Raw genomic sequence first — 21,527 nt, 5'->3', positions numbered from 1 at the left:
AGTCATCGGGATAATTTTTTTTATGAACTGGTATAATTACCGACTGTTTTAAACAGTCAGGAAAGTTATTATCAGAAATGCAGAGGTTGATTAGTTTTGTTATAGGCAGAATAATCGTGTTTTTAATTTTTTTTATTAAGTCTGTATTTACTCCATAAATGTCTTTACTTTCAGATTTTTTTAGATTATTTATACAGTTTCTGACTTGGTTGTATGTTACTTCTTTGAAAGCAAAACTACTAGTAATGGTTTTCTTCTTACTTGGGTCGATTATGTCATCTGCATCAAAGTTTGATTGTGGTAATTTGCTGCATAAATTTTCAGCAGTACTTACGAAGAAATTATTCAAATCATTCGCAGTCAGTTTTGAGAAATTTTTACAAGGTTTGGACTTATATTTGTTTATTATTGACCACATGGCCCGTCCTTTGTTATGACTATTTTGAACAAACATAAATAAAAAAACATTCTCGCGAAGCTTCTTTTAATCGACGCAATCCGACAAACTATGAATGACAATTACATATTGAAGTTGACAGATGACATATCCTTGACAATGCATTTCATTTAGAGAATTGTATTTTGATGGTGTGAAATGCATATTATGGCCGTTTTTCGTTTGCAGATTGCCCCCTGACCCCAGTAGGCTCTACGCCCGTGTGTCAAGCCTTCACCTAGTACGATTCCCAGCAGAAATGCTTTAATTTACTGGTCCAAACATTTTTTTCCAGACACTACGCACTATTTTTACAGCACAATCTGACGTGCTTTTTTTAAGATCCTAGATACCAATTTTATTATTGTGGTAGGTCAGATGACATCACGCTGCGCATTAACAAAGTAACACACTCGAGGCTTATTTTTAGACCGGGAGGAACCGAAATACCAAGATTTTTATCGATAGCAACCGAACAAAACGGGCCATGTGGTTACTGTTCCTTGATTATATTAGATCTTCTTTATCAAAAATTCCACGGAAAACCACCGAAGAATATTTTACAGCGTGATGATACAAAGTTTATATTCTTCAACACCGACTACACTTGCAAAAACAAAGTGCCTAGACTGGAATATTTATTTAATTGATTTTGAGTGATGTGAGCATGCATAAATAAAAAAACTTGTTTTATGACGGTATTTGCACTCGTGTGTTTATTTTGACACAGAATGGAGGGATTAAAGCGATTATTACAGGGTACTTGGTGGATCTTTTTATCTCTGCAGACTCAACATCTTAAAAGATAGCTGACAAGGTTTCTGCGTTTAATTTCAGTCATCAAGTCTATGATTTTATAGATTAATGTTTTCGCGTCGGAAAAAAGCAAGCCATAGAAAAGATACACGCGTTGCAAACCAACGATGCAAGGATATGGCCTTCCGTGCTGCATTTAAGCCGACCTTGATCTTGAACGTTCCGGTTGCCAGGCCGCAAGATCCACGATTTTTGAATCTTGTGGGTGTGAATACCGATTATAAACAGACCAAGAAGTTACGATCTCTTTATTGTTCATCTGACAATTGCCAGATAAGAATATTTTCTAAAATTAAATAACGTTGAAGGAACTTCTGACATTCTGTTATGTAATCTATGTATGTGCATATTACGTCAATTGCATTGCATAAATTCAAGCGATCAGTCGTTCTTGAATAAATATTTATGCAATAAATGCCGCGGTGGAAATGGGGACTAATTCGAATTAAAAATAAAGTTTGGATTGGTTGTTGTTTTATTGGAGGAGATTTGCATGGGAATTGGGGCTTTGCGGATAAATTGACGATTTGCATATAAGAAACTGCGATGGCTTTCCTATCTTAGTTTCCTTCCTGGGTGTCTTTTTCTGGTCGAGATTACCAAAAGTCAACAATTTTTAAAGCCACCAAAGGCAGATTAAAAATTTTAAATCGAATTTTAGATTTCTTTTTTATTGTCTAAATTTTATTTGGATTTTTTAGATTCTCCTTGGATTGTCTTTAGTAGTAATTATTTGATGGTCTTTCTTTACATTTGTCTTAGATTTTTTTAGACTTTTCTTATTCAAACGCCAAATACATATTGATTTTATATTGAATTTCTTGATTCCTTGATTCTTTGTAAGTTTTAATTTTTTTTTAAATTGTCCTTAAATTTTCTTTATAGTTTTTAAATTCATTTCAAAAATTTCTACTTTACGGACCCATTTAAGTTTTTTTCGGACTCAATATCAAAAAGTTGCCATAACAACTAATATTGTATAGTGGTTAAATACAACAATTAAACGACTTTTAGTTGATCTAATAGGTAAATAGGGGTAAATCAATATGAATAAATTATTACGTTTCTAAGTAAATCTAACACAATTTTCTTTGCGTTTTTGTTATTTTATTCAGAATTCTGCATTTTATACAAAAAAAAATGAATTTATTTTATTTTTATTTTAAACAATCTGATGGTAACTAGAGTGGTTGGCATGAAATACTTAATCAAACATAGTGACAGGTTTGAATGTGTTTTTGGGAACTTTAACTATCTAAAAATTGTTGTTTGTAACTCGTTTCTAGAAAGTTTTGCGGACTCGGCTACGCCTCGTCAGTATAAGCAGCAACGATTAGTCCGTAAATACTGTATTTCATGTACTTTGAACAAAAATAACTAAGTTGGTTGTTGGAATTTTCTAGATTCTATTTTCACTCCTCCCTTAATTTTAAGAAGAATGTAGACAAAATTTATGAAGAATCTAGAGACACTCTGTATAACAACAAAAACGCTACTGAAGCTTCTTGTAATATTTTTACAAGAAATTGGTGAGACTACCTACATATATTATTCATTGTTATGCAGTATTTCTTATGCTAGAGCTTTTTATAAGGATCATATGAATCAATATTTTTTTCGACAATCCTTTTAGTTATTACTTCATTATTAGTTCTTTTACCTCTCCTCTCATCAGATTTTTATCAGATTTTCTTCAGAATATTCTCTTTAAATTGACTGTTGTTTGTTTTTGGATTTTCGTCAGAATTCGATTCTCTCTGGTTAAAAATTTTCTAGATTTTTTTTGTATTTATAGATTTTATCTGGATTTTCTAGATTTACTGTGGATTCTCTTGGTGTTTATTCTCAAATTCCGTTTCATGTCTTATTTTCAAGATTTTGTATGTCGTTGATTGTCTTAAGAATTTTTTTTAGATTTATTGTAGCTTTTCTCTAATTTCTGTAGACTCTTTGGATAATCTTTAGATGCTCTAAATTTTTTTCAATTTTTTTTCACAGATTTTGTCTAAATTTTCTAAATTCTTTTTGGATTTTGTAGACTTTCTCTAGATTGTACTATTGTAAGTACTTAATTCCAATGCAAATTTTGTTAAGTTGCTATTGGACTCTCAAAATTGTGCATAACATTGGCATGTTTCCTACATTTTCTTTAAATTTTCTCCTTTCTTCTTTTATGCAGATTTTGCTGAAATTCTCTAGATTTTTTGTTTTAAAGCGTGCAGTAAGTTGAATCCGCTTCTTGAAAACAAAAAGTATAAAACAATACACGTGTTTTAGATAAATTAAATCGAACAACCGAAGATATTTTGTTTTGAGGATACGTGCGGTTGCTGACCGACAATTTGTTCTTTCAATAGCTCCCTTTTTTAGCAAAAAGAGCTCCTTGCAAAGACATCTTGTGAGTTTATCGCATTTTACTTTAGAACCATCAATCAAATCGAACAAATTATAGACCTAAAAAATATTTTTTCTATTTCGCGTTCATAATGAAGATATTTCGATACGCGTTTGAGCGTATTTCGGTACCGTAATGAACCAATCCCGTGCCAATATTCCCAGGAACATATATTTTTCTTAGGTTTGCAGCAGACAAACCGTCAACCTGCCGTCAACGATGACAATTTAGATTTTGGTTTTGTTAAACCTTGATAAATCGATCAATACACTATTATTTCTTGTTGTACTTGGCTTAATAATTCATCTGAGAAAAACTCTTTGGTTGCAAGAGAACCATCATGATCATGATCAACATCTTCGCTCTCTTGGCTCCCTTGCGCTCCAGTAACCTCAAAACGTCACACCTGTCAAACTGACTGAAATTGGATTTGGCTACTTCGAATTTTTCCCGAACATTTTGCAAATGCCAACTACCCTAAAATTCCCTAGATTTCGAAATCAAGTTTTTTCGTTTAAAATAAGGCGAAATAGAAAAAATAGCGTATGATACTTGTTCATAATGCATTTTGCCGCACTTACTAGTTTATGACACTCTTCGCTGCGCTCGTCGTGTCCTAAAAACGTGCGTGCGGCAAAATGTTCATTATGAAACGCGTTTCATAATATACTATTTCATGAAATTCTGCGCAAGACGGTATATTAACGATCTGTCTAGTCCTGATATTATTGACGACAAAATCTGTATGTAAAGTTAAGTTACATTTCAGAGTGTTGCAATAAATAAAATACAAATAAAGTTGGTCAACAGTTCTGTAGTTTATGCAGTTATAGCCTCTACTTTTACTTTGGCAATAATTTTATAAAAATTGGGTTTTATTTTCTCAATAATCTTGGTCTCGTAATTCTTACATGGTAAGAGCTATAACAGTGCGCTTGATAATGGACCAGAAAGACAAAATCTCAATCTTTTCAGAGAGATATCGCAATAAAAAATTGATAGAATAGTTACAAAGTGAAAAGCAAAATTGTACTTCAAAAAATTTAACAACAGTGATTTGGATGACTATGGTTTTTCTTAACACAGTTTAACACAGTTTTGAACAACTTTGTAACTATGAAGGTTTTTGAGTAACAGTTTTTATTCAGAATCAGAATCTTTATTTGAAAATGCTTGGTGTTTCAAGAAACTAGGCAGGTCATTAACTGGGTCTAAACTTGCCCATAAAAGGGCAATTTGACTTCATACGTAAATGAAAATTTGTAATAGGTTTGTATTATTGCCACGATTGCACATCAATCTACATTTAGACAATTTAATCACATATTGACGATCAAACTGCATATAACTAATTACGAATTTATTGCTTTTTCACTACCAATAACATTATAGACCATCTATAAATAAGAACTAGTTTATTTTTCAACTTACGTTATATAAATACTGTTTCCTTGACCGAGAAACTTATCATTAATAAAATGGTTTATTTTCGTTCAATATTTTTCATTTTTATCACCCTATCATTTTCATATTTTTATGACATTGACCTTTTAAATCACATTATGATTCTTTTTAGTTTCTTTAATCACATCACAGTGTTAGTATTGCTATCTTATTTTAAGATAGGTTTCATTTGCATCATTGCATAACAGTATTTTTGAGCAAGAAAATTCAACTGATTACGATTTTTTGAAGATTTTTTGGTTCTTAACATAGCATCTTTACAAGGATTTTGGAAAGGAAAAGAACATTTTTTTCTTGTTTATTTTGACTCTGGACATTTTAAGTGTTAAGAGTCATTTTTCCGAAGAAGAACGTTTTGGGTGTTGAAGACCATCTGGATCTTTTAGAAAGAACGGCGCTAAAGACTTTTTGATCGTAAAGACAAGCTAGCCACAATTTGAGCTGTTGGACCATCAGAAGATCATCTTATTCAAAGTATGCCTAACGGCGTAAATGAGTGTATTAAAAAATTTTGGAGAACAAAATTGTTCCTTACTCAAATTTTTATCATTTCAATCATATACTGACAGAAAATTTTGGTATAAATTTCTCCTGCAACTTTCTATGTGAAGTTAGTTATTTTCGCTGTGAACCGTTTTAGTGGTAAAAAACTGCCTTAAATTATTGGCCAGACAACATTAACGTACAAAATGACCAAATAAACTACTAAATTTCGCCTCGCACCGCTGACTCTGAGGTATTAGCCTTAAGTAATTTAAAAGAAAAGGTAGTAATTGACCTTATTTCTTTCATCCACATTATTCCATCAGTGTCGATCAACAAAGAACGAATTCACTCGGTAATCAATTAATCATTAATCAATAACAGTCCAAGAGATTAAATGTCAAAACTCGTGCAGTGGGCAGCGGACTAGGCATGCAAACTAGGAAAACAATCATTTCAATTGATTCTTATTAGGAATATAGTCGATCTTGATGATTAACTAACGGTTAGGAGCATTCGTTTTGAACTGAGTCATCAATTTCGAAAGTAAGGATTTTGTTTGTTTATTTTTTGTAAATTTCTCCGGAGCTTCCAATTGCATTTATACAGGGTGTCCCCTCGTGACCCAGAGAAAACGGGCTTATGAAGGCAACAATTCTGAACCAAAATTTCTAAACAACATTTTTTTTGCTCAAAAAATAATCGAGTTAAGACGAAAAAACGGTAGCCAATCCCATAGCTTTCCAATAACTTGTAAAACTCATCACTATAGTGGTTCTCATGGTATTTAAAACACCTCATATTCCAAAACAATCTGTTTTTAGTGATGGATTTTTTTGGCAAGAGATTACTGCTCTGCAATGTTTAGGTGAAGTACTTATTACTTCGTTAGAACTGCTATAACTATGTACTATCATTCATGTTGAAACACTTTTCTTTTTCAAAATATACAAAAACTTTAATAGCTTTAGTGACTTTTCAGTTGCCAAAATAAAATCTGACAGTTTCTGGGGTCTTTTTTGTTTCATAATATAACAACAACAAAATAAGCAATCCCCAATAATTAATATTCAATGCCAGGGAAAAGCGAGGTCACGAAAAACGCGAGATCCACAGAATTCCAAGGGCCACCTAGTAATTTTGTTCAAAATTTGTTGACTAGTGTAATTACTTCTTCTTTTCTTTTTGTTTTGTGTTATTTTAATTTCCTATCTTGCACATTTTACGTTATCAAATTGTCTTCCAGGTGTACAAAGAACATTTTACTGCTTCAGAAGTCTGTCTTACGGGTCAAGTACGATTACGATTTCAAGTCACTGCGTTAACGCAAATTTGCAACCGTTGCCAAGGTATGAGCAATGTGATTGGCGTTGCTATGTTGCAAATGGGATTTGCAGTAACGCAAGTCACACTTGAAATCGACCCCTTAGTTTGCATTCTACGTACACATTATCATTATCCACGGTTTTTTTGCATTTCTATGTATTTTACATTACTCAACGATATTTTTCAAATACATACATAATATACAAAGTCCCTAAATCTATAGGTCTGAGCGAGTCTACTAATCGCGTTTCCATGTTGATGACGTCAAAACGGTTCGCCTTTTGGCGCGAAGTTTGAATACATTGGTCAGCAAGCAAACTGCAGTACACCGGTGTATTTTTGCGTGAATGTATTTTCACTTTTGAGACTCAATTCAGTCATAAACTAATTCGACCAAACAAGCTTTTTTTAAGGTTTCATGACGAGCACAAGTGGTGTCCCCAATCGCTGCTTGACCCAAGTGCCTCTAATGAGAATAGTAATTCGCACTTGGCTAATCAGTATCAAAATGCTTTCAAATGTAAGATCGGAAGCTGCACTGTCAGAAAAGTTTGGTCTTACCTCACCATTTTCTTCCACAACCACGTGGGGAACATCAAGAAAACCTCAAGATTTCGCACATTTTGAAATGGTCTGCCATATAGCAATTTCTGCCAGGAAATGGTGAGGAACACAAAACTTTTTGACAGTACAACTTCCGATCTTTCAATGAATAAAGTTTTTGTCATTGAATTATTTGTGTCCCAGGACTCTGTGTCTTAAGATCCTGGGATATTTGTGATGTGTTTTTCTTCAAATAGGAGGTAAATACGATGATAATAAGCAGGCCTAAGAGCCAAAAATAGACTGAAATTTTTTTTTGGGTAGAGGACCAATCATACAAATGCGCCACTGCTCTCTCTAGGAACGTCACATTCCCTCTCGCCCCCCGTAATGGCACCCACCCATACTTGGCAACTCGCTCAGACCTATAGATTTAGGGACTTTGCATAATATCCATTCACAAAACATAAAAGTTACTATGGTTGGCGATAAAAAATAACCCTAAACGGAACAGTTGGTGAGATTGGTAACCAAATGGACATTTGACAATTATAATGCCAAAATTTCAAAATGGAATCTTTAATTTCGACTCACTATGCAAGAAAGCGTAAGAAATAGATAATTTCTGCATTGGGAAGTTTCAACAAGGCACTAAGAAGTTCTCTAAGACAATTTAAAATTAAACAAACTGAACTGACATTGACAACAAACTTCAAAGTACAGTCCCATGAAATGATGATTGAAAAGTACACTCTGATTTTACAGAAATCAAAGGTAACTTGATTTTTATGTTTTGTGAATGGATATTATAAATCATTCTTTCGTTCCATTATCCTCTGTGGGAAATCTCGATCTCTATACAGGTGTTCCAGAACTCGTGACCCAGAGAAAAAAGGCTTATGAAGGTAACAATTCTGAACCAAAATTTCAAAACAAAAATTGTCTAGCTCAAAAAATAATCGAATTAAGACAAAAAACGGTAGCCAATCCGGAAGCTGAACAGAATTTGAAAATCGGTAACTATGGACACATACAGTTTAACAAACGCTCTAGTGCGGTTATGGCTTTGACTTTTTAAATCGTTTACAACCACCTTACCGCAAACCCCTATAAACATAATAACGCTCAAGTGGTTGGGTCTCATCTAATAAATATTTTTTCCCAGCTGGTCAGTCTTAGAAACCAACTCCTTACAGGTCTACATTTCGAGGTGATTTTGTTATTCAACTGACCCAAACTTACTCAAATTGATGATAAACGCAATTATATTAATTGGGGATACTAAAGAAAAAAATACGTGTATTGGAACATTTGGAAATTTGTGGAGTTTATAAGTCTTGACTGTCTTATTAATAGTACCAATTTAGAAAAATTTAAACCAAAAAGGAGTATATTTAGAAATTTTTATTTGGACAACAGAAAATGTCAATTTTTTCAACACCGTAATTTCGTTATTTTTAGTGCGAGAGGAACGAAATTTATGCATGTTGTTTCTTTTGTTTGTTTTAGTAATCATTAATTTGCAAAAATTTAGATCAAAAAGTCGAATTTTTACAAATTTTCGTTTTAAGACCAAAAAAATGCCACCAATTTTTTTTAATCCTGTAATTTCTTTATTTTTTATGCGATTTTAACGAAATTTGTGGAATTATCACTCTCGACTGCCTTATTAAGAGCGTCGATTTAAAAAAATTTAGACCGAAGAAGAGAATTTTTAGAAATTTTGATTTCGAGAAGTCAAGAAAAATTTTTGTTTTTTGATCAAAAATTTTTAATGACCTGTAAGTTCTTCATTTTTAATGCCACTATAACCAATTTAGACCGAAAAAGAGAATTTTTTGGAAATTTTGATTTTGAGGGGCCAAGAAAAATTTTTATTTTTTGACCAAAAATTTTTAACGTCCTGTAAGTTCTTCATTTTTAATGCCACTATAACCAAATTTGTGGAGTTTATAGGTCTTGACTGTCTTATTAAGTATACTGACTTAGAAAAATTTAGACCAAAACGGAGAATATTTAGAAATTTTTATTTGGACGACTGTGAAAATGTCAATTTTCTTCAACACTGTAATTTCCTTATTTTTGATGCGACAGGAACGAAATTCATGCATGTTGGTTCTTTTGTTTGTTTTAGTAATATCACTAATTTGCAAAAATTTAGATCAAAAAGTCGAATTTTTAGAAATTTTTGTTGTAAGACCAAAAAAATTCCACCAATTTTTTTAAGATTTTGTAATTTCTTTATTTTTTATACGATTTTAACGACATTTGTAGAAATTATCACTCTCGACTGTCTTATTAAGAGTGTCGAATTAGAAAAATTTAGACCGAAATGGAGAATTTGTAGAAATTTTTATTTCGAGCAGCTAAAAAAAAATTACAAAAAAAACTTGAACGCGCTTTAATTTCGACATTTTTGGTGTCATAAGAACGAAATTTGTGGGAGTTTTATTTAAGGCTAAATAGTCCATAGAAGTTGCTGAATTTGGGTTAATAAATATATCTTCTTTTTTTTTAAAGTTTCACTTACTAAGTGGGACTTAGATCCAGGTAATCTAATTTTTCTTAGAAGCATAAGGAACCAAGTGTAAAAATATGCCCAAAAAAATATTTTTGGATCAAAAATTACGACTATTACGCACGATTTGAAATAAATAGTCATCAATATCTCGCAATTCGCTTTTAAATTGCATATTTGAAAAGAGATTGAGAATATTTATTGCGGTTCATTTCAAGGCAGATGAGACCCAACCACTTGAGGGTTATTATGATTATGGGGGTTTGCGGTTAGGTGGCTATAAACGGTTTAAAAAGTCAAAGCCATAACCGCACTAGAGCGTTTGATTAACTGTACTATCGTCCATTTGTCAGACTCTTGTTGCCTAGGAAATTGGGATGGCCTTTTACTCCGTATGTAGAATAGGCTTCCGGGATTGGTTGTTAATTTTTTATCCTTTCTCAAATATTATTAAACTTTTGACATTTACGGTCTGTATTGTTGTCGGCATTCTCCCTTGCTCTCTGGGTCATGAGTTCTGGGACACCCTGTATTTTATTTTTTCTGTCTACAGCCGGAGAGACAAAATCTTAGACGTCATTTTTTCAACTTTTCAAAAATTTGAATGTAGTTTGTGCATAATTGTCATTGTCAATACTGAGGTTTAAAACATCAAAGTATTGACAAGTTGCCAATTATGAAAGTCGATAAAATAAGAATAGTCTATTTAATACTGAATCATATGATCTACAGTAAGGTCTCTGCAAGATTTGAAATACTGAAAATTCTTCTTATTTTGAAATTAAAGAATGAAAATTGACAAAATTACGACAATTAAATGACACTCACGTCTAAGATTTTTTGAGGCTTATTTTGTCATATTTGTCGTTATATTTTTAGTGAAGTTGCGTATAATGTGTATAATGTGTTGCCTATGCAAAAAATTTCGGGTGAGAGCAGAGAAAATGGACACATTTCTGTCCTATAGATAAATAGAAAAATTGCATCTCACACAAATGTGCGAACCATCACATGTATGCAAATCGGTCATTGGGTATTACGGATTCTATTTGTGTCTGCCTGGCAAACCTACAATCCTAAAATAAGTTTGTTTACATTTTAAACATAAGCTTTTGGTGTGAAATGTAGGTCCTTACTTAATTTATTGTGTGAGGATCATTAATTTAATGTAGAGGCTGTCCATAAACTCAGGCAAAATGATATGAATTTCAAATTTCTGCTGAATTAAAATAAAATAACGTCGTTATTATAGTAGAATATGACAGTATTGTCGTAAGTCAAGTTGACATTTGCGATAATTTTAGTAATTTTGTTTTTATGACTCAGTTTTCAGAAATATAATTTTTCATTGGTCATAAACATTCACAGATTTATGGTTGTTGCATCATTAAAGAGACACATGTCAGTAATGACATTGGGACAAATCAATTATGTTGGGCAGGGCTACCAACACACTTCAAACTTCAAAGCCTCTTGGTACCTTAATCATAAAAACTAGTCGAAAGAACATAGGAATGTTACATTGATGTCCAGGTAAATAAATCTCGCAAGACGTGCATATTTTACTTCGAGCTTTCTTGTCGAAGATTCAATGACAAACGTACCTTGACCAAATCTAGCTCGGCCTAATAATGTGATCAATCAAAAATCTGTGGCCAGCGCTTTATGGCCACGCTGTCTAGACGAAATTCAAGGTCGTTCTGCTGTGCATCGTCGATTCTGGGAATGTGCCGCAGTAATAACAATAAAAAACCGCACATTAGTCTCCGGCTAATGCCAAATTATTTTGCTTTTATTCTCCTGATAAAAAATCGATGTCAGGTTTGGTTTAAAAGGCATTGGAGCAGAGGTTAGCAAAGTGCAAATAATGTGGCCTTGCACTTGAACCAGCGGATGGTAAAAAAATCAACTCGTCGCTCAGTCAAGGTTGACTTGTTCCACGCCTTGACCAGTCACAAGGCAAAAGATGCACTTGAAATTGTATGCATTTTTTTGCACTAATAAAACTGTTATTCGACTTCTTTTAATGACATTTGTCTGAGGTTGTAGTTGTTTAATTTGCACATTGCCGAAATGTGTTTGTCTGGGCGTTGAATTAGTAAATGTTTGCACAATCACCTATTGTGCACTTACTTCAAATTTAAATTGTACTTGGAAAGGTGCATGGACGTATTTAATAGTGTTGTGTCTGGTCGCCGGAATATTTATTTGTCCGGTAATTAACGCACTAAAAACTTCTATTAGCATTCTTAATAGAATCGAAAACTATTTTAGTGGTAAAACCGGTAGCCTATACAAACTCAACTTAAGGAAGCTAAAAAACATGTTTGTTTTCATTATACACTTTCAGCAATTCCACTTGTCTTTTTACAAACAAGTTCAGTTTCAACATAAAGTAGTTTAAAGGGTTTGAATTTATTTCTATAAAAATAAAAGACATCTTTTATAACTTGGTTAGTTTTCCATTGACTTTAATCAATTTATTATATTAGACCAATTTATTTGAATTATTTTCTCCGTAAACTATTTGCTAATTGTATAAAATGCTACAGATTTTCCAAGACAAAACTACGTGGCCCTCGGAAGTCGGTGAACCTCAGTTTTTTCGCGGACCTCGCTTTTCCGTGGTCCTGGATTTTCATTTTTCATTTGAGATTCCAAATTCGTTATGCAGCAAGATAGAACTCATTAATATGAACAATAATTTTCCCTAAAAAAGTTAATTTTTGTCTTCTTTAATAAGTTATAGCGCTTTACAGTTGTTTAAAAAAATTATGTTGAATAATTACACATTAACAACTCGTTAATGAATTTTATTTATAAAAATCTACTTTTTCCTATTTTTTCTGTTTTTTTTTATATTGAATTATTTCGTTATGAAACAAAAGGCACCACGGATGATTTCAATGCATCTAAAATTATTGAATTTTATCCGACATCGGCTAATAAATTGATCCATTACTCATTCATTTGAAACAGATAAAACACTTTGTTACTCTCTAGAGACCTAAATTAGTCATTTTTATGCTGGCATGGCTTCCTAACAATAAAATTGTAATTGCTTTAATTGCAACTTACATGGATAGTGAATAAAATTTTGTATTATATTTGAATATAATGCCATCTAACGAAATATGGAGAATTTAAATGATTAATGGTGAATATAAAGCTTTTAAATACAATTCGATTCAAAAACATGACGAATTCAAAATATCCTAAACTAGATCTAAAAATGTCACGGGTATAGATATAAATAATAATTTAAGAATGCAGAGAATTTTTTACTTTTTTATTGTTCGATTCTTAAAGTTCACATTCTCAAGTTTTTGGAGTCTTGAATTTGAAAAAAAGAAAATTCAAAATTAGAATCAATTGAATTTGGAGGAAAGTAGGTACCTGCGAGAAGCGTATCCAAATAATTTATGAAATTTTATTAAAGTAAAAGATTTCGAGGATTTAAACAATACGATGGATCCGAGAAATGCAAAGAATTTAATGCAACTAAAGATCAATAATAAAGTGATTACTGATTAGTCGTTATCACTAATCTGTTGTTAAATCGACACGAAAACTTTATGTTTATTCCATTTCGGTGCTTTAAAAGCCTCATTAAAGTATTTTTCTTTAATTGTTCCCGATCTTTTTGTCAAGAGACGGTGTTTTATGATTTGATACTCATCTCAATTGTTTTTAACACCAAAATAAAATAAACGCTGTTGACAGTTGACACTTGAATTATATTTTGTCAACTTAATTGGTCTCGTAAAATGGAAAACTCAAAACTTTTTATTTTAAGTACATAGTTAGGTATTGGTTAATAAAGGCGGTTAATAAATCGAGATTATTAATAGCTCATTTAACAATCAGTTAGTTACAAAACTTTTTTGTCAACCGAGAAAATTAAGGAAAATGGAAAATTTGTTTGATAGCATTATTATTGCGGAGCTGCACAAATTGCCTTACCTCGTCGCCAGTAGTTCAATCAAAAATCGTGCAATAATGACCCTAATTAACGACTGGTCGGCGAAAATCAAAATAAAATACTGCCTCAACAGAACACATTATTTAAACACTAATAAAACAATTTTCATAACATAGTTTCATAAGATATCTTATTTTGCAACTCCTTATTTATTTTTTCAGTATACTATTTTCTGAATGGGGTATACCTATACAGGGTCCGGCAACACTTGTGTCCACCCCCAAAATCGTCTTTAATTTTAAAGTTACAATTTTGAAAATTTGCATACGCTTATAGTTGACAAAGCTCTAGAAGCTGACGCAAAAATTTGTTTTTTATCACAGTTTGTTTGTCGTCGCGACGGCTAAGAAGTATAATTTTTAGCGATTTTTGAGTTCTTGCGGAAATATTCGCGATTTAATTTTTTTTTCAACATAACTATGATACAAATATTTGAGTTTTTATTTTAAATCTAATGCAAATTGTGTTTAAAATTTGCGAAAAAAACGCTTTTTTATCAAGTTAGTTTTCAAAATTCTGACAGCGCAGTGGCAAACTACGTTCACACCAAAATTTCACAAGTCACTTCATTCTATCTTATAAAGGTTAATTTTGATTAACACGGGCATGTTGCACTTTATGGACACCAGAAATCGTTAATTTACATCGACAAAGTGACAATTTCACCAATTAAGACTTTTGTTACAATCTAAAGCGAGCCAAATGATAGATGTCATTTGTGACACAAGATGTTGACAGATGGGTGTAAACGTAGTTCCCAATTTTGACGTAATGAAATTGGAAACTAACTTGATAAAACCGCATTTTTTTCTCAAATTTTGAAGACAATTTGCATTGAATCTAAAATAACATTTGACATATTTTTTACACATTTATATTGAAAAAAAATTAAATTAGGGGTTGATATCACAAACTCTCACTATTAACTAAAAATTACATTTTTAAGGCGTCGCGACGCCAAAACTATCAGTGATACAAAACAAATTTTTGCGTCAGCTTCTAGAGCTTTGTCAACTGTGAGCGTATGCAAATTTTCAAAATTTTATCTTTAAAATTAAAGACGATTTTGGGGGTGGACACAAGTGTTGCCGGACCCTGTATAAGAGCATGACAAATATAAAGATTTTCCCGATAGAAAATCCCCGACTGATTAGTTGTTAATCAACGACAAATTTAAATAACGAACGACAGAGTATGAACGATGAAAAAATGTGAATGTCAGACATTGATAATAATTTTAGCGACAAAAAAATATGTGATCGACAGTTATTAATGTTTTCAACTGTTAATGTTTTCTTTGACAGAATGGCTAAAATCGGCGACGAACAAACTTCACCTCACAACAAGTAAATAAATTACCAGTCGTGCAATCTATTAAAAACGGCAAACTAATGTTTTCCAACTGTCGTGCAAGGTATTTTGAAAATTTGTTTGTCTGATTTTGAGTTTTTTTCTATCTCCTACGTTCGGCCGTTTGCTGGTTTTATTTTGTTCTACTGTGCCTGTCGAGAAATTAAAATTCATGTCGTTAAAAAATTGTTCAGTCTGCCATTGTGCATTCTGTCGTTGAAGTTATTAAACAACCAGGTGGAATCAATTAATTGCCTGGAGAATATCTTTATTGTCTTGATAAATACAGGGTCCGGCCACACTTGTGTCCACCCCCAAAATCGTCTTAAATTTTAAAGAGAAAATTTTGAAAATTTGCATACGTTGACAAAGCTCTAGAAGCTGACGTAAAAATTTGTTTTTTATCAATGATAGTTTTGGCGTCGCGACGCCTTAAAAATGTAATTGTTAGGTAATTGTGAGGGTTTGTGATATCAACCCCTAATTTAATTTTTTTTCAATATAAATATCTGAGTTATTATTTTAGATTCAATGCAAATTGGTTTCAAAATTTGAGGAAAAAATGCTGTTTTATCAAGTTAGTTTCCAAGTTTATTATGTCAAAATTGGGAACTACGTTTACACCAACATCTTGTGTCACAAATGACATCTATTCTTTGGCTCGCTTTAGATTGTAACAAAAGTCTTACTTGGTGAAATTGTCACTTTGTCGATGTTAATTAACGATTTCTGGTGTCCATAAAGTGCAACATGCCCGTGGTAATCAAAATTAACTTTTATAAAAGTGAGTGAAGTGACTTGTGAAATTTTGGTGTAAACGTAGATTGCCGCTGCACTGTCATAATTTTGAAAACTAACTTGATAAAGCAACGTTTTTTTCGCAAATTTTAAACACAATTAGCATTAGATTTAAAATAAAAACTCAGATATTTGTACCACAGTTATGTTGAAATAAAGTTGAATTCGCGTATATTTCCGCAAAAACTCAAAAATCGCTAAAAATTATGCTTCTTAGGCGTCGCGACGCCAACCAAACCGTGATAAAAAAACAAATTTTTGCGTCAGCTTCTAGAGCTTTGTCAACTATGAGCGTATGCAAATTTTCAAAATTTTATCTATAGAATTAAAGACGATTTTGGGAGTGGACACAAGTGTTGCCGGACCCTGTATAACTTGCCGCCCGATTTTTTTATTTTGTCGTTCTATACAGGGTGTTAGAAAACGTTACGGCCATAGAAAAGGGGTGATGGAGGCAGCCGTGAAAAGTAATGTTTCGAAGTTTTTTTCGGGTTTTCTTGAACCGTTTAAGAGCTGGAAGGCTTTGAATGTGACCAATCAGGGAACAATTTGCATATGGTTACAAAAATTTGAATCAGGGTTACTGAAGGAAATTTTTTGTTTGTTGTCAACCTGGCAGTTCTTATTTTTTATCAGTGGCATACTTGTTCCATTTTTTATAACTGTAAAAAAAATGTTCAGACACCCAAAATGGCAGTTTTCACGAATGAAGAATATGCTGATATGCTTTTGAGTTATGGCCAAGTTGGTCAAAACGCGGTTCAGCGTTACAGAGAGCTATTTCCTGAAAGGCGAATACCTCATCGAAGTGTTTTCGCTCAAGTTGATCGAAGATGACGAGAATTCGGACGCTTTGAAGCTAACCACTGGGATGGTGGGCGTAATCCAGACGAAAATGCAGTAGAAAGGGACGAACAAATTTTGGATTTGGTAAATGAAGATCAAAATTTAAGCGTTCGTGTAATTGCTCGTGATGTTGGTTCGTCATCGTGGACCGTCTGGAACCTATTACGTCGAGAAAACACCCATTTCATTACATTCGAGTTCAAGCTCTTCAACCAGAAGACCATGAGCGTAGGAGGAATTTTTGCAGATGACTCTTGCAAAGACATGCAGAAAACGAACATTTCATTGAGAACGTAATGTTTACCGATGAGTCTAATTTTTCTAGAAATGGTGTAGTCAACCTTAGAAATGTGCACTACTGGTCTTTGGACAATCAATTTTTGACCTTACCTAGGCACAATCAGCACCCATTTTCTGTCAATGTTTGGGCAGGGATTTACAGAAACCAAATTGTTGGACCATTTCGTTTACCAAATAGATTAAATGGTAACCGATATTTAAACTTTCTTCGGACGGATGTTGAACTTTTTTTGGATACTTTGCCCTTGGCAATCAGAAATAATGTTTGGTATATGCAAGACGGTGCCCCGTCCCATTTTCACCACGAGATGTGATCAATTACTTGAATAATGAACATCACAGCAATGGATTGGAAGAGCAGGACCCATAAATTGGCCACCTAGGTCTCCAGACCTAAACCCTTTAGATTTTTATTTATGGGGACACATAAAAACGTTATTATATCCTACACGAGCGGAAAATGCAGAGGCTCTTTGGGCAAGAATTGTGGACATCACAAATCAAGTTCGTCAAAACGAAAATGTGTTGGGTACAATAAAGGAAACATTGTGGCGTCGTTTGCAATTATGTGTTCAACAAGATGGTGGCCATTTTGAACATCTATTGTAGTGTTGCTGTATTGTCTGTTTTTTGAATAAAATTGCGTTATTGTTTTTTCCCTTTATTGACGCCACTGATTTAAAACTTCAAATGTGACGGGAAAGTCACAAATTATTCGTTTGGTCCGAAAGCTACTTGGATTTCTGTAAAATTGAAAAATTATTTGAAGCCATTCTATTGGTCAACTTTAAAGCCTTGTAGCTTTTTAACTAAAACGAACAAAATAAAATTAATTGCGGATTCCGAGACAGTTTGCCTTCCTTAATTACCCATTAGTCTATGGCCGTAACGTTACCTAACACCCTGTATAAATAGTGTCTTGCAACTGATAATTTGGTCGATTTTTCAATTGTTTCCATCGTTAATTTCATATTATCTGTCGTGCTGAAAAATGCCACCCTTTCTGAATTGGTGATTTAAGAGTTACATTATAACATTGTTTTTTTTCAATTGTTATGGATGCTTTAATAAACTTCTTAAAACACTGTTTTAATAATCAATTGACAAACTCACAAAACAGTGTGTTAAAGCTCAGAAAACAGTGCGTTAAAGCATCGGTAACAATTGAAAAACAATGCTATAATGTAACTCTTAAAGCACTGAATCAGAAAAATAACTATTTTAGACAAGCCGTTGCTTAGCAGTTTTTTTAGATTATTTTACCACATTGTGATTGTCTTTTTCAATTTATTTTTATTCCGCTTTTAACCCCAAAACATGTGTTAACGTAGGTAAAGGTGGTTTTGCACCATTAAGGATGCTTCACACAGGCCTACTAAGATGCCAAAAATTTTGAAATAAACTACATTTTTAAAGAACTTTTGCTCTTTGTCGGTCGGAAAAACCGAGGTCTGTGGGCAAAAACCGTCGTGTAAAAACGAGGTTTGTGGGGCCCTTTATAATTTGAGTAGAATTTCTACAACAAAGATGTTACCGATTTTACGAGCAATTTTAATCCGCAATGAGATCATACGAATAATTTACCGTCAGAAAAAGCAAGTCGCCAACAGCTTGACGAGAATTGGCATTTAAAATCTCTAAATTTAAGGATGAGCAATGAGGTTTTTTTTTAATAAGTACTAAGCAAACCACATAAACTCTTCATTATGATTTATTATGATCACGTTTGATTCATGTATCTTCTATGAATCTTCTCAATGCTTTAAGAAAGTCCTTAAAGCACTGTTTTGTAAGTTGGTACTTCTGCTAATTGCATGTCAAAACTATGAGATTCATCCAATAATAAACGTAATTTGATGACAGTTGACACTTGAATAATATTTTACCAACTTGACCCGTCTAGGAAAATGTTCCTCAAAAAATGAAAATGAAATGAAAATGTTTTTCAAAAAACGCTAAAATAACAAAAAAATACTATAAGACAGATTATGGCACTGGTCCCTTTGAAAACTTGCTAGTGGCTCTTTTTTATAATTAAACTAAACCTAGAAGATTTTTTTTTAGACCACGATAAATGAATCACCAAATAAATCAGTTTAGTAGTAAAGTTGGAATTTTAAATTGTACTGCGTATATTAAGTATATTGAGTATAATTAATTTTAATTCTAAGGAAAACACGTTAATTAAACTAATAATAATTACTTCAATCATTAATTGAAAAAAGGCGAAAATCAACTCGCAATCAGTGCAAATAACTAAATCGAGTTAGCTATAACTTTTAATTTCTCGTATGTACTACTTTATAACAACATAAATTTATAAATAATATTGCCAGAACTGACTATTTTTCACTTTTCCTTGCAACACCAACTAGTTTAATCTTTAGTTTTCCCTCTTCCAGGTTTCTATGATGACAGACCCAGGAGTTGGAGGCGAAGTATCGTCAGGGGTCCCACAAATAAAAAAGGAGTTGGATGGTCTACAAGAATGTTCGCCTTCCAACAGTGATATGTATTCGCCTACAACCACAGTAATGCACGATTCAGGTGTAGGTTAACATTTTTTCTTTCAATATATCGGATATTTTTATTTTAAAATTTTCAGATCGACTTTCAAGAAGCAAATCATTACGAAAGTAAGATCCGATCTCCAGGGAGTCCAGAACGCCAGTATTGTTCGTCAACGACACAACCTCACACTGACTCAGGAATGGGACACATGGAGGTAGGATTTTTACACGGTTTTAAGAAACTCTTTGTTGGTTGAATTTAGGAGTAACATTGTGCGATAGATATCAACACAACTCGTACTTGATGATAAATGTAGTCTAGACTACATAATAGAATGCATGTATTCGATATGTAAATTTTTGATGGAATCAATTGAATAAGATACATTTTTTATTCTTTGAGTAGGTGGTTAAAAATAATAGCTCATTGTATTTGTTTCTATTTTCAGTCTTGTAATTATTGAAAAGTGAATTTTTATAGAAGCTTGCCTGCATTATATGTAAATGCGAGTTGGGATCACGCTACAGGCAGGAAACTTCAACTTTAATAAGTTCGAACAGCACACTAAAATTTATTAATCGTTAACGTTAAATTAAATAGTACAGCGCAAGGAAATTTTTACCTCGGAATTCGTGGTCCTTGAATAAATTTATTTGAAACCTTTTGAAGTATGCTTTTCACGCTAAATGCTAAAATGTTTACCAAAAATTTCGATTTTTTTATTGTTTTACGAATAAATCGCGAAATGTTCATGTTAAGTTCACAGACGCGTCTTCGGAAGAAAACGTAAAATATTGTAAACGTAGTAAATAGAAAAATTCATAAACCGAAAAAGGATTTTAAGAAGACATTTTGTTCGGTTGCTGATCTACAATAAGTAGTTTTTTAGCAAAAAAGCCTCTGTGAGAGTACACCTCTAGAGATCATCGCGTTTTATTTCCAAAGCATCAATCAAATAAAAAAAATTATGGACACTAAAATATTCATGAAATTCTGCACAAGACAGTATATTAACCATCTTTCTTTAGCCTTGATACAATTTACACAATCCTTATGTAAACTTGAATTTCATTTCAGTGTACAAAACATAGTTGTTCAAAACTTCTGCAATAATTTTATAAAGATTCGCATTAATTTTTTATTAATTATTAATTAATTTTATTAATTTTGTATTTTCTGAAATTTTTCTCTATTGTCTTTGTCTTGTAATTCTTAAACGGTAAGAGAAAAACAATGCGCTTGATAATCTCAGTCTTTTCAATCAAATATGACAATAAGAAATCGATAGAATAATAATTATTGAGAAGTTATAGGTAAAATTGTATTTTAAAATATTGACAGTGATATTTTTGGAGATAATTTTTGAATCCTGACCTGATGCCCCAAAACGGGCGTTACATTTTGAATCAAAAGACTATTTTGGGTTGAAAATGGTCGGTGTACGAAAAAATTAAAGAAGCATAAAAAGTTCATTTCTACCTAGGGGTTGGCCTCAGTGTTAGGAAATCACTAGAAAATCAACGATTCACTTCGAAATCAGATGAAATCATTGAGAAATCAGATGAAATAAGGGGAAATCATAGGGAATTTCTACCTAGGGGTTGGCCTCAGTGTTAGGAAATCACTAGAAAATCAACGATTCATTTCGAAATCAGATGAAATCATTGAGAAATCAGATGAAATAAGGGGAAATCATAGGGAATCACTAAGAAATCAGATGAAATACGGGGAAATCATAGGGAATCACTAAGAAATCAGA

The 21,527-nt window shown here is 32.6% G+C and overlaps 1 protein-coding gene across 4 annotated transcripts in view; it reads left to right on the top strand.

Annotated features, from left to right (window-relative positions):
* Positions 1 to 21,527, top strand: part of ERR (estrogen-related receptor) — a 61,346-nt gene that overhangs the window by 21,186 nt on the left and 18,633 nt on the right. For 2 of the 4 annotated variants that reach the window (XM_088033458.1, XM_088033449.1), the window contains exons 2-3: positions 19,660 to 19,806; positions 19,863 to 19,982. In XM_088033458.1, coding sequence (XP_087889584.1) covers positions 19,666 to 19,806; positions 19,863 to 19,982 — 261 coding nt within the window. In that variant the 5' untranslated portion in view covers positions 19,660 to 19,665. Of the gene's footprint in view, positions 1 to 19,644; positions 19,807 to 19,862; positions 19,983 to 21,527 lie in introns of all 4 variants that reach the window. The other 2 variants (XM_088033466.1, XM_088033443.1) reach the window with 1 other exon arrangement.

Source organism: Gnatocerus cornutus, chromosome 1 (assembly GCF_029298725.1).
Source record: "Gnatocerus cornutus isolate USDA-ARS CGAHR chromosome 1, icGnaCorn1.1, whole genome shotgun sequence".
NCBI lineage: Eukaryota > Metazoa > Arthropoda > Insecta > Coleoptera > Tenebrionidae > Gnatocerus > Gnatocerus cornutus.
This window is presented reverse-complemented; position numbering and strand designations above follow the sequence as displayed.